General features: G+C 41.0%; 1 protein-coding gene across 1 annotated transcript in view; it reads left to right on the top strand.

The window, feature by feature from the left end:
• Window positions 1-4,476: 4,476 nt before the first annotated feature.
• Window positions 4,477-14,553, top strand: part of sdhaf3 (succinate dehydrogenase complex assembly factor 3) — a 29,376-nt gene continuing 19,299 nt past the window's right edge. Inside the window, exon 1 of the mRNA XM_072253418.1 lies at window positions 4,477-4,926. Coding sequence (XP_072109519.1) covers window positions 4,753-4,926 — 174 coding nt within the window. The 5' untranslated portion in view covers window positions 4,477-4,752. The remainder of the gene's footprint in view (window positions 4,927-14,553) is intronic.

Raw genomic sequence — 14,553 nt, 5'->3', positions numbered from 1 at the left:
GGAAGTAATATCAGCAATGTTGAATGACCTAAGGATCATATCTGTGACTATCGCTGTTCTACTTATAATTGTTAAAATCACGTTTAAGATAAATATAATCAGATGTATGTGGGTTAGTTTCAGAGAGTTGTAAAGAGGTGGATTGCAATAAAAGTTGGTTGGTAAGATCATAAATGAGTAGCAGAAGACCTTGAAACAAGAATTAATTTCAGTACCAACTGTTAAATTCAGTCATAATTTGGTCATTATTATCCATGTTCTGTAATAGTTAAATTTTTAATTAATTCCAATACATAACTTGTCACTGAATAACACATTAATACTCTGTGAATGCTGATACTCTGAATATTGTTTTGCAAGAAATTCAATATGCTCTTAACTTTTATTACTTTTGTTTTTATTATATTTCATTATTACTTGCCATAATGCTGTCCATACCCAAAATCTTAATGCTGCTGAGTATCTCTTGTCCAGTCTACAGAGGATGCCCAAAATTTGAATGTTTATTCAGGGTTCCTACCAAAATGATTGTGCATATCCAGAAGTCAACACTTGGTGCTAGATGACATAGTCATAGTCATACTTTTTTGATCCCGGGGGAAATTGGTTTTCGTTACAGTTGCACCATAAATAATTAAATAGTAATAAAACCATAAATAATTAAATAGTAATATGTAAATTATGCCAGGAAATAAGTCCAGGACCAGCCTATTGGCTCCGGGTGTCTGACCCTCCAAGGGAGGAGTTGTAAAGTTTGATGGCCACAGGCAGAAATGACCTTCTATGACGCTCTGTGTTGCATCTCAGTGGAATGAGTCTCTGGCTGAATGTACTCCTGTGCCCAACCAGTACATTATGTAGTGGATGGGAGACATTGTCCAAGATGGCATGCAACTTGGACAGTATCCTCTTTTCAGACACCACCATCAGACAGCCCAGTTCCATCCCCACAACATCACTGGCCTTACGAATGAGTTTGTTAATTCTGTTGGTGTCTGCTACCCTCAGCCTGCTGCCCCAGCACACAACAGCAAACATGATTGCATTGGCCACCACAGACTCGTAGAACATCCTCAGCATCGTCCGGCAGATGTTAAAGGACCTCAGTCTCCTCAGGAAATAGAGACGGCTCTGACCCTTCTTGTAGACAGCCTCAGAGTTCTTTGACTAGTCCAGTTTATTGTCAATTTGTATCCCCAGGTATTTGTAATCCTCCACCATGTCCACACTGACCCCCTGGATGGAAACAGGGGTCACCGGTACCTTAGCTCTCATCAGGTCTACCACCAGCTCCTTAGTCTTTTTCACATTAAGCTGCAGATAATTCTGCTCACACCATGTGACAAAGTTTCCTACCGTAGCCCTGTACTCAACCTCATCTCCCCTGCTGATGCATCCAACTATGGCAGAGTCATCGGAAAACTTCTGAAGATGAGAAGACTCTGTGCAGTAGTTGAAGTCCGAGGTGTAAATGGTGAAGAGAAAGGGAGACAAGACAGTCCCCTGTTGAGCCCCAGTGCTGCTGATCACTCTGTCGGACACACAGTGTTGTAAGCCCACGTACTGTGGTCTGCCAGTCAGGTAATTAAGAATCCATGATACCAGGGAAGCTCCACCTGCATCACTGTCAGCTTCTCACCCAGCAGAGCAGGGCGGATGGTGTTGAAGGCACTGGAGAAGTCAAAAAACATGACCCTCACAGTGCTCGCTGGCTTGACCAGGTGGGTGTAGACACGGCTCAGCAGGAAGACGATGGCATCCTCAACTCCTAGTCAGGGCTGGTAGGCGAACTGGAGGGGATCTAAGTGTGGCCTGACCATAGGCCGGAGCAGCTCCAGGACAAGTCTCTCCAGGGTCTTCATGATGTGGGAGGTCAATGACATTGCTTTTAGTTTATTTGAGAAAATGTAACAAATAACCGTCACTTAAGTGCTTTATGTGGTTTGTATCCAGTGGATTTTAGTTAATTAGGACACATTTTGGCCCCATTAAGCGAAAGCCCCAGTTAGCTGAAGTTTCATGGAAATGGTTAAAAATGTATAAAAAAGACAAACCACCATTTAACAGCAAAAAAATTATGTATTTGAATGAAATACAGAATAAATTAGATAAATAAATAAACTATCAAAGCTACTACAGTACTATAAGACTGCATTGGCTCCTAATAGTTATCAACAGAGGAATTCATAGTCATGGGAAATGGAGGGATATGGACTATGTATAGGCAGATGGCATTAGATTAATTGCCATTATGTACAGCACAGACATCATTAGCCTGTTCCTGTGCTACTGTTCTTTGTTAACATGGAAATCAAATGGGTAGATAGAACACCAAGTGTGCTCAAATCAAGGTTTGAAAACATTTAAATTAACTTGCGCACTTTTCACTTACTGGAACTGAAACCCAGTGCTTGCTTTGTTTTCATAATGACACTTGTTAGCCTGCAACACCACATGGAATGATTTGTAACTGTATGCTTTTGGCATAGTGAGAGCCCTGTTATCTTTTAATTCCATGTAGATAATTATTTCAGATATAAATAGGAGGGTAACAGTGATTATACAGTACATTTCTGAGATATGGACTAGCTATAGCAGACACTGCAGGTACTGGAAAGTTACCACCAAAGTTCTCCCCATCAAGTACTCCAGATTCACAGACAAGATAAGGGAACCAACATCAGTGGCCTCTCCCAGGCCAACATACCAAGCACTGAGATTTTAGTAACATTAAGTCAGTTTGCTTGGGAGGCCTGTTCTATTTCCACACCCAGCAAGGGATTCCTTAATCAGACACTCTGTTGTAAGCTCTGTCATGGGAAGAGATTACATGTGGCAGAACATGTGTTTTTGGCACTTTATCTAATTAATGTGACAAGTGTGTTGTGTATACAAGTTTAGTTGTAAGCTATATATGCTTAATCTTTCAGGATCTTTGAAGAATGCAACATTCCCACTACCCCATAAACTCTTGGGAACTTCTGGAAGCATATTTCCAATGGAATTGAGAACCTTGAGTCCATGTGTCAGGGGAACAAAAAATAATCTGGGAAGAGTGTGAACTAGAGAGGAAGGAAATCATCGTTGATTCAGAGGGATTATCTAGTACACAGCAGCATTTACACGGCTTTTGGACAGGTACCAGCTTATTAGTTTGTTACTGTCACATGTACCAAGATACAGTGAAAAGCTTGTCATGCATACTGTTTGTACTGATCAATTCATTACACAATGCATTGAGCTAGAATAAGGTAAAACAACAACAATGCAGAATAAAGGATAAAAACTACCAAGAGTGCAGTGCAGGTAAATGATAAAGTGCAAGATCATAACAAGGTACATTGTGAGGTGAAGAGTCCATTTTATCATACAAGAGGTCCATTCAAGTCTATGATAACTGTGGGATAGAAGATGTCCTTGTGCAGCTTATAGATGTTTTCAGGCTTTTGTATCTTCTGCCTGATGAGGAAGAAAACAGAATGCCCAGAGTGGGTAGAGTCATTGACTATGCTGGCTGCTTTGCTGAGGGATTGAGAAGTATGGACAGAATCGATAGAAGGAGGCTGATGTACTGAGCTGTGTCCACAACTCTGCAGGTCCTAGTGGTCACAGGCAGAACGATTGCTGTACGAAGCAGTTATGCATCCAGACAAAATGCTTTCTGTGGTGCAGCGATGAAAATTTTTGAGTCAATGGGGACACGCTGAATTGCTCTCGCCTCCTCAGAAGCAGAGGCGCTAGTGAGCTTTCTTGGCTGTGACATCAATGTGATTGGGCCAGGACAGGTTACTGGTGATGGCCAGACACAGACCACGTTCAGAGAGTTGGGATTAGTTTTAATTGGCATGGTGCACCATAGACAGTGCCAACCCTGGCTGTGAAAGGAGGGTTGGGCATGGGACTGCTACCCCATCCCGTAAAAACCCAGAGCTACGCAAACACAAACAGAAAATAACCTGTCGGCGACCTGTGCCCCAGTAGTGATGGGTTAACTGTGATTTACTCAGGGATAGTAGATTGAAGGGCCTTTCCTGTGATGTAGCGTTCTCTATGGAGCTTCCTTATTCTCCCTAAGCTATATGCATATCATACCCCTCGTCCTGTTTACGCGAAGTTAGCAATAACAAGTGAAATATTAAGCTTTTTTAAAAATATTCTTTCTCTGTTGTTAAGTATATATCTCTACAGCAGATCTAAATCATGCTTCCTCCTCCCCAAACCAAATTATTTAGCTACAGTATTTGCAGCAGCGCGGATCAGTTGCCGAAACTAGAGGAGATGCGAATACCAGCGACATCCCACCACACAACAATATTATTCCTTTAAAACTTGCACCGCCAGCATGATGAGCACAGTGCGCCTGCGCCCGCATGCCCTGCCGCAAGTTTCACGGAACGAGCTCTGATGCCTGCGGCTTGAAGCGTCGTGTCCATGGCAACCACCAGCATTCGCTTTGTGTCTCTGACCTTTGTACAACACCAATAACTGTCCCAACAGCAACACGGTTTCCGGAACAATGTTATCAGCGGGGGAGGAGGAATCGAATTGGCCAGGAAAATAGCCTTACCGAGCGTCACGTGTGTCAACATACCCCACTTTTGACGGAAGTGCTGAATGATCGGGTTATGTAACTATTCACTCCTCCCTAGGAAAAAACGGCAATGCAGTAAGAGGTATATTGGCGTAGTACCGCAACAGGAAGACGATACAACCTAGGCGGCGAGAGACCGTGAACCCCAACTAGGGCGACACATGGCCGGCGCCCACACCGCGCGAGTGCGCGCGCTCTACAAGCGGTTGCTGCGCCTCCATCGCCGGTTGCCTAGCGACCTGCGCCTCCTGGGCGACCAATACGTCAAGGACGAGTTCAGGAAGAACAAAGTGGCCGGTGCGTCGGAAACGGCGAGATTCCTGGAGGAATGGCAGGTAGGAACGGCCAGTCAGCTCTGGCTCCACCGGTACCGGCAACGACAGAATCGTCATCGGCTACAGCAATTGCTCAATCAATGATGCTAACTAGTAAATGTTTGCGGGGGGAAACAAAGAGTGAAATAAATGGGACCAAGCACTGAATATTAAAATAAGGGGCAATTTGTAGGCAAGAGTTGGCTTGCCTGCTTCTTGAACGTTGTTCCAGGATTAAATTGTATTTCTGCAACAATCAACATCATTATCCACTATTCTCTCTAATTCTCAGAACGCTTCTAAAACATGTTCAAAGTTATAAACTTAGCTCGGGCTTCCAGCCAGGCACCAACATCAATGATAACTGATGACAAACTCTACGAACTCTACGATAGTTATGGTTTTATTACTATTTAATTATTTATGGTGCAACTGTAACAAAAACTAATTTCCCCTGGGATCAATAAAGTATAAGTATGACTATGAACTTCTTCAGGGATGATGTGTGGGCATGTCTAGTCCGGTAGTATTTATACTCCCGTAGTCTGTCACTCCTGATTGGTTAGTCCTCATCCAATCTGGTTTCTGCATTCCCACCTTGTTTACAATCGAATTCCAGATCTTACTTAAAGCGGGACCTTCGTCTTTGTTAAAATTCTTTTCCTCTAGTTTTATTTCAATACCTTCCTTCACCAGGTGATCCCAAAAGCCACTGGCACGGCACAGTAGATTTGTGCTGTCGAAGTCAATCCTATGGCCATTGCGAATGCAATATTCTGCTACCATTGATGTCTCTGGATAACCCAAACAGATACACCTCCTGTGCTCCTTGATGCGGTTTCCACTGTGCGTCCCGCCTGGCTCTGCTTTCACAGGGGATCCGGTAAGCACCAGCTCGCTTGAGTCCCAGATCATCTTTGACCCACGTAAGCTGTGACTTGACTTCCTTGTGGGTTTGTGGATGGTATTAATCCAGTACTTTTTCAGAATCTTGGCTTTGAATCGTTGCACAAAGAGAAAACAAGGCTTTTTTTGCTCTTTAACCTCCATTCTGAGATGCTGGAACAAGGAGATCATCTCTAAGTTTGTGAGGTTGCCTTCCGTGGTGGTTTCTCTGGAGACTAAACGCATTCTACAACAAGCTACCCTAGTGTTGAATAGGGAACGTATCAATTCCATTGGGCGTCAACGTGAACTGACTACTGTCGCTTCACCTGGAATTGTCAGCCCTGGTGTCTCCTAGTGATTGGGAGTACATCGAAAGCTCCACCACTGCCCAAGGTGAACTAGTTCACAAAGGAACACTGCGAGGCTGGTCAGGAAGTACAACAGACTATCTGAACAAATTGCAGCCATTCCCCCAATGGACCCAGAAAACATTGTCATCAATCAAACTGAGGAAAGCATTCAGGCACTATGGCAAAACCCAGCCATCATGATTGCACCATTGGACAATGGAAATGCAACGGTCCTGATGTCCTGTGAGCAATATCACGGGAAAATCTAATCGATTCTGTACGATCCCACTACAGAATTCTACAGTGAATTCGATTGTCAGGATGACCTCCACTTTACTGAAGAAATCTGGACTGCAAGCAGACATATGCAAGACAATTCTGTCTCATGCGCTGGTACCACCAAGACTTCACAGGCTCCCTAAGCTACACAAGGAAGGGTTCCCCCAAGGGCTATCGTTAGTGGGATAAACTCTTGACTTACTACCCCGCTAAGCGTTTCAGGATCATGCTCTCTCCCTTTGTTGGGGGCTGTGAGCATCACATCACGAATTCAACCAACTTCATTAAAACGATAACCAACATCCAGCTGAACCCAGAGGACATAATGGTCAGTTTGGACGTGGTGTCCCTGTCATTGTGAGTTCCCATTAAGGACAGCTTGGTCCTCCTGCGGTCAAGTTTGATAAGAGTACCATTGACCTCTTTGAACACACCCTTACTTCGAAGTACTCCCTCTGTAAGGGGACCTATCATGAGCAAATGGACAGAGTGGCCGTGGTATCACCCTTGTCGCTGGTTATTGCTAATTTCTACATGGAGGACTTTGAGGAGAGGGCTTTGAGTTCATGGCTGTTACGTCCCAAGTGCTTCGTCAGATATGTTGATAACACCTTTTTAGTGTAGCCTCATGGACTCCGGGCACTCCAACAGTTCCACCACCATTTGAACAGTATACATCCAAACATCCGATCTACGATGGAGATGGAGATGGAGAAGACTGGTTGCCTCCCTTCCTTGGATATTTTAATACAATGGAAACCAGATGGTAGCCTTGGACATGATGTCTATTGGAAACCCACTCTCACATACCTCAACATTAAAAGCCACCATCACGCCTCCCAGCATAGAGCGGTTCTTTCTATTTCGATTAACTGTACGAAAATATTTAGGACCCAGAGAGTCTTCCTGAGGAGATAAGACGATTATGCACGATGTTCCTACAGAATGGCTACAGGGTGAAGGAAATCAATCCTTAAAAGGGTTGACAGAAAAACCAGGAAACCTAACAATGAGGAAGAACCCATCACTACCGCCTGCCTTCCCTATATTTCCTCGGTTTCTGGAAGGATTGCCAGGATCCTGAAGAAAAACCAGATTATTACCATCCACAAACCCATAAGGAAGCTTAAGTCACAGTTTACATGGGTCAAATGTGACCTGGGACTTGGGTCAGCTGGTGTTTACAGGATTCCCTGTGAATGTAGAGCAGTATATATTAGCCAGTTGGGACACACGGTGGAAATCTGCATCAAGGAGCATAGGAGAAGTATCTATTTGGGTGTCTGGAGAAATTGGCAGTAGCAGAACAGTGCACTCGCAATGGCGGTAGGATTGACTTTGACAGCATAAAACTACTGTGCCATGCAAGATGCTTTTGGGAGCACTGGTAAAGGACGCTATTGAAATAAAGCTAGAGGAAAAGAATTTTAACAAAGATGAAGGTCTCACTCTGAATAAGAACTGGAATTCAATTATAAACAAGGTGGGAGAGTGGAAACCTGATTGGATGAGGACTGACCAATCAGGAGGGATGGACAACGGGGATATAAATACCACTGGACTAGATATTCCCAGGCATCATCCCTGAAAATGATGGCAGAGTTTGCCATTGAAACATCATTTATAATCGATCCTTGTACCCAGCTGGAAACACAAGAAATTTTTATTTGTCATATATGCTGGGAAAGAAATGGATCCTTTCTCATGTTCAAAGTTGTTTTCTGATTTACCTACAGAGATAAACCTGATTTTGTTTGTGCAATTTATCATAGATTAAATGTACACATGGCTTTTTGTATTAAAGCTAAACATAGATGAATAGTTACTACATTATCTGTGACAGATTACTTTTTTCTTATTGAATAGGGAAATAGAAACAAAATGATATTGTATTGAAGAAAAAAGGCTAGAGGATGCTGGAAATCATAACAATTAGGTGAAAACACTGAAAATATTTTGCAAGTCAGGAACTGTCCTCGCTGAGAGGTTTCATTTTGTTGAGCTTTTAGTTTTATTATATTTGAAAAAATAGCTATATGACTCCTTCTTAATAAGGACTTACAAGAAGCACTGAGATGCATAATTACAAATTACTGAAATGGTATTTATTTCCAGTATTATGTAATAGAGTGAAAATCCAGCAGGTGGCAGAAAAGCCCCTGTTATCAACTCCGGTGGAATTACATTGTCTTGAGTCACAGCATCATACAGCATGGAAACAAGACATAAATCTGGGCAAGATTCACAGTATTCCAGCTGCAAACACAAGAGGCTACAGACTCTGGAATCTGGAGCCACAAACAATCTGCTGGAAAAACCTCAGCACTTCAAGCAGCATCTACAAATGCAGTCTCACCTCACCTCGAGGCAATAAAGGCTACCAGACGGCTTGCCTTAATAATTGCCTGCTGTACTTGTATATATGAGGATACTCATGTTCCTCTGTCATCTTTCAATCTGTCACCCCTCTTTCTTCGTTTTTTCCTCTGGAAGTGAATAACCTCACTTCTTTCCATATTAGGTTCTGTCTGCCATGTTCTTCTTGCTCATTCACTTAACCAGTTTACATTTCTCACTTTACATCCTCATCATAATTGTCATTGTCACCTTCATCAGCAAACATAGATCTATTATTCTTGCCTGTCATTCATGTCACAGATTATGAACAGCTGGGACTGCAGCATCAATCCTTGTAGTACCTCATAAGCCTCCCAACCTGAAAATGACCAGTATTCCTCATCTCTACTTTCTGTTCATTAACTAATCTTCATTTTATTTCAATATATTGTCCCCTGTGTCACATGGTTTAATAACCTCCTGTACAGCAGCTTTTTGAATGCCTTCTGAAAATCCAAATACACCATATTAACTGTCTTCCCTTATATAACCTACATGTTATGGCCTCAAAAGAAACCTTAACAGGTTTATTAAACATGATTTCCCTTTCATTAATCTATGCTGACGTTCTCGACAGATATTATGGTTTTACTTTCAAAGTGACCTGTCAGCATTTAATTAATAGTTGATTCCAGCATTTTCTGTTCTACTGATATTTTAACAATAGGCCAACTCAATCAAAGCAGAAGGATGCAGTGAGTTGGCTGAACTGGGACCTGTGTTGAGACGAGCAGATGAATTGAACGAATAGAGCCGAATTGTGGAGTACCGAGCCTGCACGTTGCGGGCAGCGAAGAACAGAGGGCAACAATGTTGCTTGTTTTTGTCAATGATTCGAGCCAGACCGGAGTGCCGATCGTGGATGGAACTGCTGAAGAGGAGACGAGTAGGGAGGCCACAACTGCTGAGTTGATAAAGAGAATATCCTGCAGGATGAACTGCTGATCAACGGATAGTGGAAGCTAGTTAGAAATGGACGTTCGCGGGAAAGAGGAATGGGGTGGAAAGAGTAAGAAAAGAAAACAGAGGTATGAGATGCCAAACTCTGAGGAGTCAGGGGACAAACAAAATAGGATAGCAAAACAACGGAAAGGAGATGAGATTAAAGCAATTATAAAACCGAGCGATGACGAAGCATCTTTTGGTGAATGGAACCCGATTCATTTGACGAAGATAACAAACTTATAGGTAAAGTCAAAAGAGCAAAGATTTTATGAAACGGATGGCTATTAGTGATTTGTCGGGATAGTGCTCAACAAGGAAAAGTGATAAGATTAGATAAAATAAACGGCAAAAAAGTACAATGCTCAATACCCAACAATAGCAAGTGGACTAGAGGAGTTATTTCGGGGATACCAACAAAAGTTACTATGGATGAGATTAAACAGAACATAAAAGGAGCAAAAATTATTGAGGCCAAATGTTTGAAAGTTACAAGAAACGGGAAAAAGTGTGATAGTTTATCGGTTATGATTAACTTTGATGAAGAGAGATTGCCGACTAAACTTTATTTAGGTATATGCGTTATGAGGTCAGAATATATATACCACTGCCTTTAAGATGCTTTAAATGTCAGAAATTCGGGCATATTTCGGCGGTCTGCAGATCGAAACAAAGATATGGAAGATGCGCTGGAGAAGATGAATACGGGAAATGTGAGGCGGGAGCTAGGCTGAAATGCTGCAATTGTGGCGAGGAACACAGTGCAGCTTATCAAGGGTGCAATATTAGCAAGAAAGAAGCTGAGATACAATATGTAAAAGTAACTTAAGGGATCAGTTACATAGAGGCAGTGAAAACATTTACTGGAAAAGAGATGGCTATCAAGCAAACAAATACAGGGAATAATAAACCAGTGAACTGTGAGGGTTGTTATATGATAAATAAGGGTTCACTAATTATGAGTAAGAAGGATTTCGTGCTGTTTATGGTAAATGCAATTAACTGTTCAGCACAAACAGACAAAAGAACAGAAAAAATTAAAATTATAGTTAAGTCTGCAGAAAAATATCTTGGTATTACAGGGCTTAGGTGGGAAGCAGTCAAAGATAGGCTGAATGGAGGATCAAACAGTTCACAGGCAGGAGAGGTAGGAAATTAATGGCTGTTATATCACAAAGGAATGCAAGGAGTCTTATTGCAACTGATCAAGAATTTATGAAGTATGTATCAGAATTTAAGGGAAAAACCTCAGATTTTATGGTTACAAGAAACATGGTTGAAACCCAGGGTAAATGTGCAGAACTCCATCAACAAATAGAAGTATTCAATAAGAACAACTGTGAGTTGGAAAGAGATTAGACAAAACTGTACTGCATTTAAAGGAGACGGTTTCTGAAAAAGATGTTTGTCAAAAATTCAGTGACATGGAAAACAGATTAAAAATGGAGGAACTTATTCCAAAGTTACAAAAGGAAAAAGGAATGTATTGCAAAGTGAATTATCTACATTCGGATTATAAAATGGAAACATGGAAACAACTGAGGAAGAACTTCAAGATCTCAATAAACGACTACAGGTACAGGCGACTCAAGAAAAGGAAAACTTGGAAATAGCAGATAGACTTGGAAAACAGCAATTTTAAATGTTAAGCATGTGATAATGAATATTCTCAAACAAGAAGCTTTTAGTTTTACAAATGATTCAAATAAAATTAATGTGATTTGGGGCAATGCAATTATTTGGAAACCACATGACAGTTTATACGTGAGACTAGGTTAAATTTGAGAATTTGAGTTCCTTGAAATTCTGTAATTAGTTATACATCCTGCGGAGGGCTGTAATACGCCAAGATGTGTCTAAACTGCCGGAAATAGAAGAAGAAGAATCAAAGCAGAACTGAGAGTAGGCTAAGGCATGGTTTGCAACTCAGGCTGAGCTGCTTAGAGTTTTAAAGTTTTTAAAACCTTTCAGAAGTATTTTAAAAATATACAATTTTTAATGAGTGAATTTTCACACAATTAAAATAAATTGCAAGAGTTTTTAAATTAATGGTCATAGAACATACTTGTGAAAATTAACAACTTTAAAACTTGCTACTGAGTCTCCTCCTGCTGTTTTCTTCCAATTAAATCTATGATGCAAGGATTTTTTGCATCTCAACCCAGGTTTGGATATTGTTTTTGCAAGTACTGAGAAATTAGGCTGAGTTTTTCTTTACCTTGTTGGAGTGCAACCTGTAGGATCTTGTCACAAAATGTAGGTCAATTGATGTTCCTGTAACAGGGGATTCAAAAGCAACAAATGTGCTTGGCAGCAGCTTACTTCTCCAGGCCAATATACTTATTGGCCTTATTTGTGCTTTTGCTTGTTGATTACATCTCTGAAGTCTTAATTTCAATACCCCAAAATAATTTTAAATAGATGGGCTTAACTCTAAATAGAATTTCACCATCAGTTAGATCAAGTCAATGAAAGCATTGGGTTCAACTTTTTTCTGCCAGTCTATCATGTCTATATTGTTCAGTGCCATTGTGCACTAAGAAAAGTTCATGGTATTGAATCATGTGGCCTATGAAGCCTGAATGTTCCTCCTTTCTTAAATTATCTTGCAGGTGTCAACTGCTATATTCCACATAATTCATTGTTAGAACATGTGAAAGGCTAGATGTCAACAAATTTGTATTTGACATGACATTAATTCAATTAAATTGTTTAAAATATTACAGAATGCTTGAACAGAGTAAATATACTTTGATATTTGTGAATTTAATAGAAAGTTTTTATTTGGAAAAAGTAATGTTATATTGATAATTAAGTTAGTGTCATGTAAAGAAATGACTGAAAGTAGAGAGCACAGTGTAGGAGTATTAGAAACTTTCCAGATAAACGAACTGTGGTGCGCCTAGGATCCATAGTTGACCGTCTCCTTCCCACTGTGGATAAATAAATGATTTTGATTAGGGATTAATGTTAATGTTTTCTGATACCAAATAAAGAATGCAGAAGAACGTGGGAGCACTTGACCATGTGATGAATGCAATTCACGAATATAAATATTACAGAGTGGTGGAAAAATATTAAAATTGTATTGATCAGTTATTTTAAAAAAGCTTTTGCTACATTTACTCTTCAGAGGAAGGAGGCTTAACAGATGCCTTGAAAGGCTCTGAGAAAGTAAATACGAATGGCTTCTGTTTCTTGGTAAGTCAATGATAAAGAACGTTATTTCAGATTTATGACTTAAAATAAGGTGAAGTGTTATATATTATTCAAACAAAAAATGTATTAAAGAAAAATTCCCATGTACTGGTTTATATAATAGTTGGGATCTTGGCAGAAAGGCAAGGAATCTAATCCATTGAACTTCTGTATGAACAGAGGTGCAGGTGTTTCAGCCTTGTCTTCAGCATTTAAATATTGGATCCTAGTATGATGGAGGATGCAGATGTCAATTGTGTGTTATTTTTACTATTTATCACATAGTCTGCCGATGGTGAAGTCTAACTACTCCCTCTCCCTCCCCCCTCACTTTCAAATCTCTTACTAGCTCTTACCACCTTCCCCTCGTACCCCATCCATTACTTATTTATATACACACATTCTTTTTCTCTCTCTCCTTTTTCTCCCTCTGTCCCTCTCACTATACCCCTTGCCCATCCTCTGGGCTTTTCCCCCCCCATCCCCGTTTTCCTTCTCCCTGGGCCTCCTGTCCCATGATCCTCTCATGTCCCTTTTGCCTATCACCTGTCCAGCTCTCGGCTCCATCCCTCCCCCTCCTGTCGTCTCCTATCATTTTGGATCTCCCCTTCCCCCTCCCACTTTCAAATCTCTTACTAGCTCTTCTTTCAGTTAGTCCTGACGAAGGGTCTCAGCCCGAAACATTGACTGTACCTCTTCCTAGAGATGCTGCCTGGCCTGCTGCATTCACCAGCAACTTTGATGTGTATTGCTCTAACTACTTCATACTTTCTTTTGGAATGTAAGCTCATGATCTGTTGCGTTATGCAGATGCTGACATTACTCAGCCTTAGAATTATCATAAGGTGAGGTAATATGAGGAAGACCTAGATCCAACTGTGGTTGTAGTTTTACATTTGGTCCATAGGATGGCAGTAGTATCTTGCATCACTTAGTAGTTTATCTGAAGTCTGATAAATCTCAAGGGGTCAATAATCTATGTCTCTGAGACTTGAAATAAGTAACTTTAGAGACAGTAATGATTGGGTTATCATCTTCAAAGATTCTGTAGATTCTGGAATTATTCCTATGATTGGAAGGTGGTGAATGTTACCTGTCTTTAAGAAAAAGAGAGATGGAGAACAGGGAACAACCGCCTGTTAAACAAACACCTTGGCAGGGAAATGCTGGAATTGATTATGCAGGATGTACTAGCAGAACACTTTGAAAAGAATAGTGGGCTGAGCACAACTGACATAGATTTTTGACTTTTACTCATTTTTTGACTAATCTATTGGAGTTTCTTGAGAATGTGCCTGGTTGATTGGATAATAGGGAACAGTGGTTGTGGTTTATTTGGAATTCCAAGAAGTTTTGATAAGATTCCATACAAAAGGTTGATTAACAAAGTTAGATGGGGGGGGGGTAATGTACTGATATGGATTGAAAATAGCCCCATAAGGTACAGGAACAGAATGAGGCCATTTGACCCATTGAGTCTAGCCCGCCATTTCATCGTAGCTGATCCATTTCCCTCTCAGATCCAGTCTGGCCAGAACCTTTCATGCCCTGACTTACCAAAAGCTATCAACCTCTGCCTTAGAGGAGGAGTGAA

Source organism: Mobula birostris, chromosome 3 (genome assembly GCF_030028105.1).
Source record: "Mobula birostris isolate sMobBir1 chromosome 3, sMobBir1.hap1, whole genome shotgun sequence".
In the NCBI taxonomy this organism is placed as follows: Eukaryota; Metazoa; Chordata; class Chondrichthyes; order Myliobatiformes; family Myliobatidae; genus Mobula; species Mobula birostris.
This window is presented reverse-complemented; position numbering and strand designations above follow the sequence as displayed.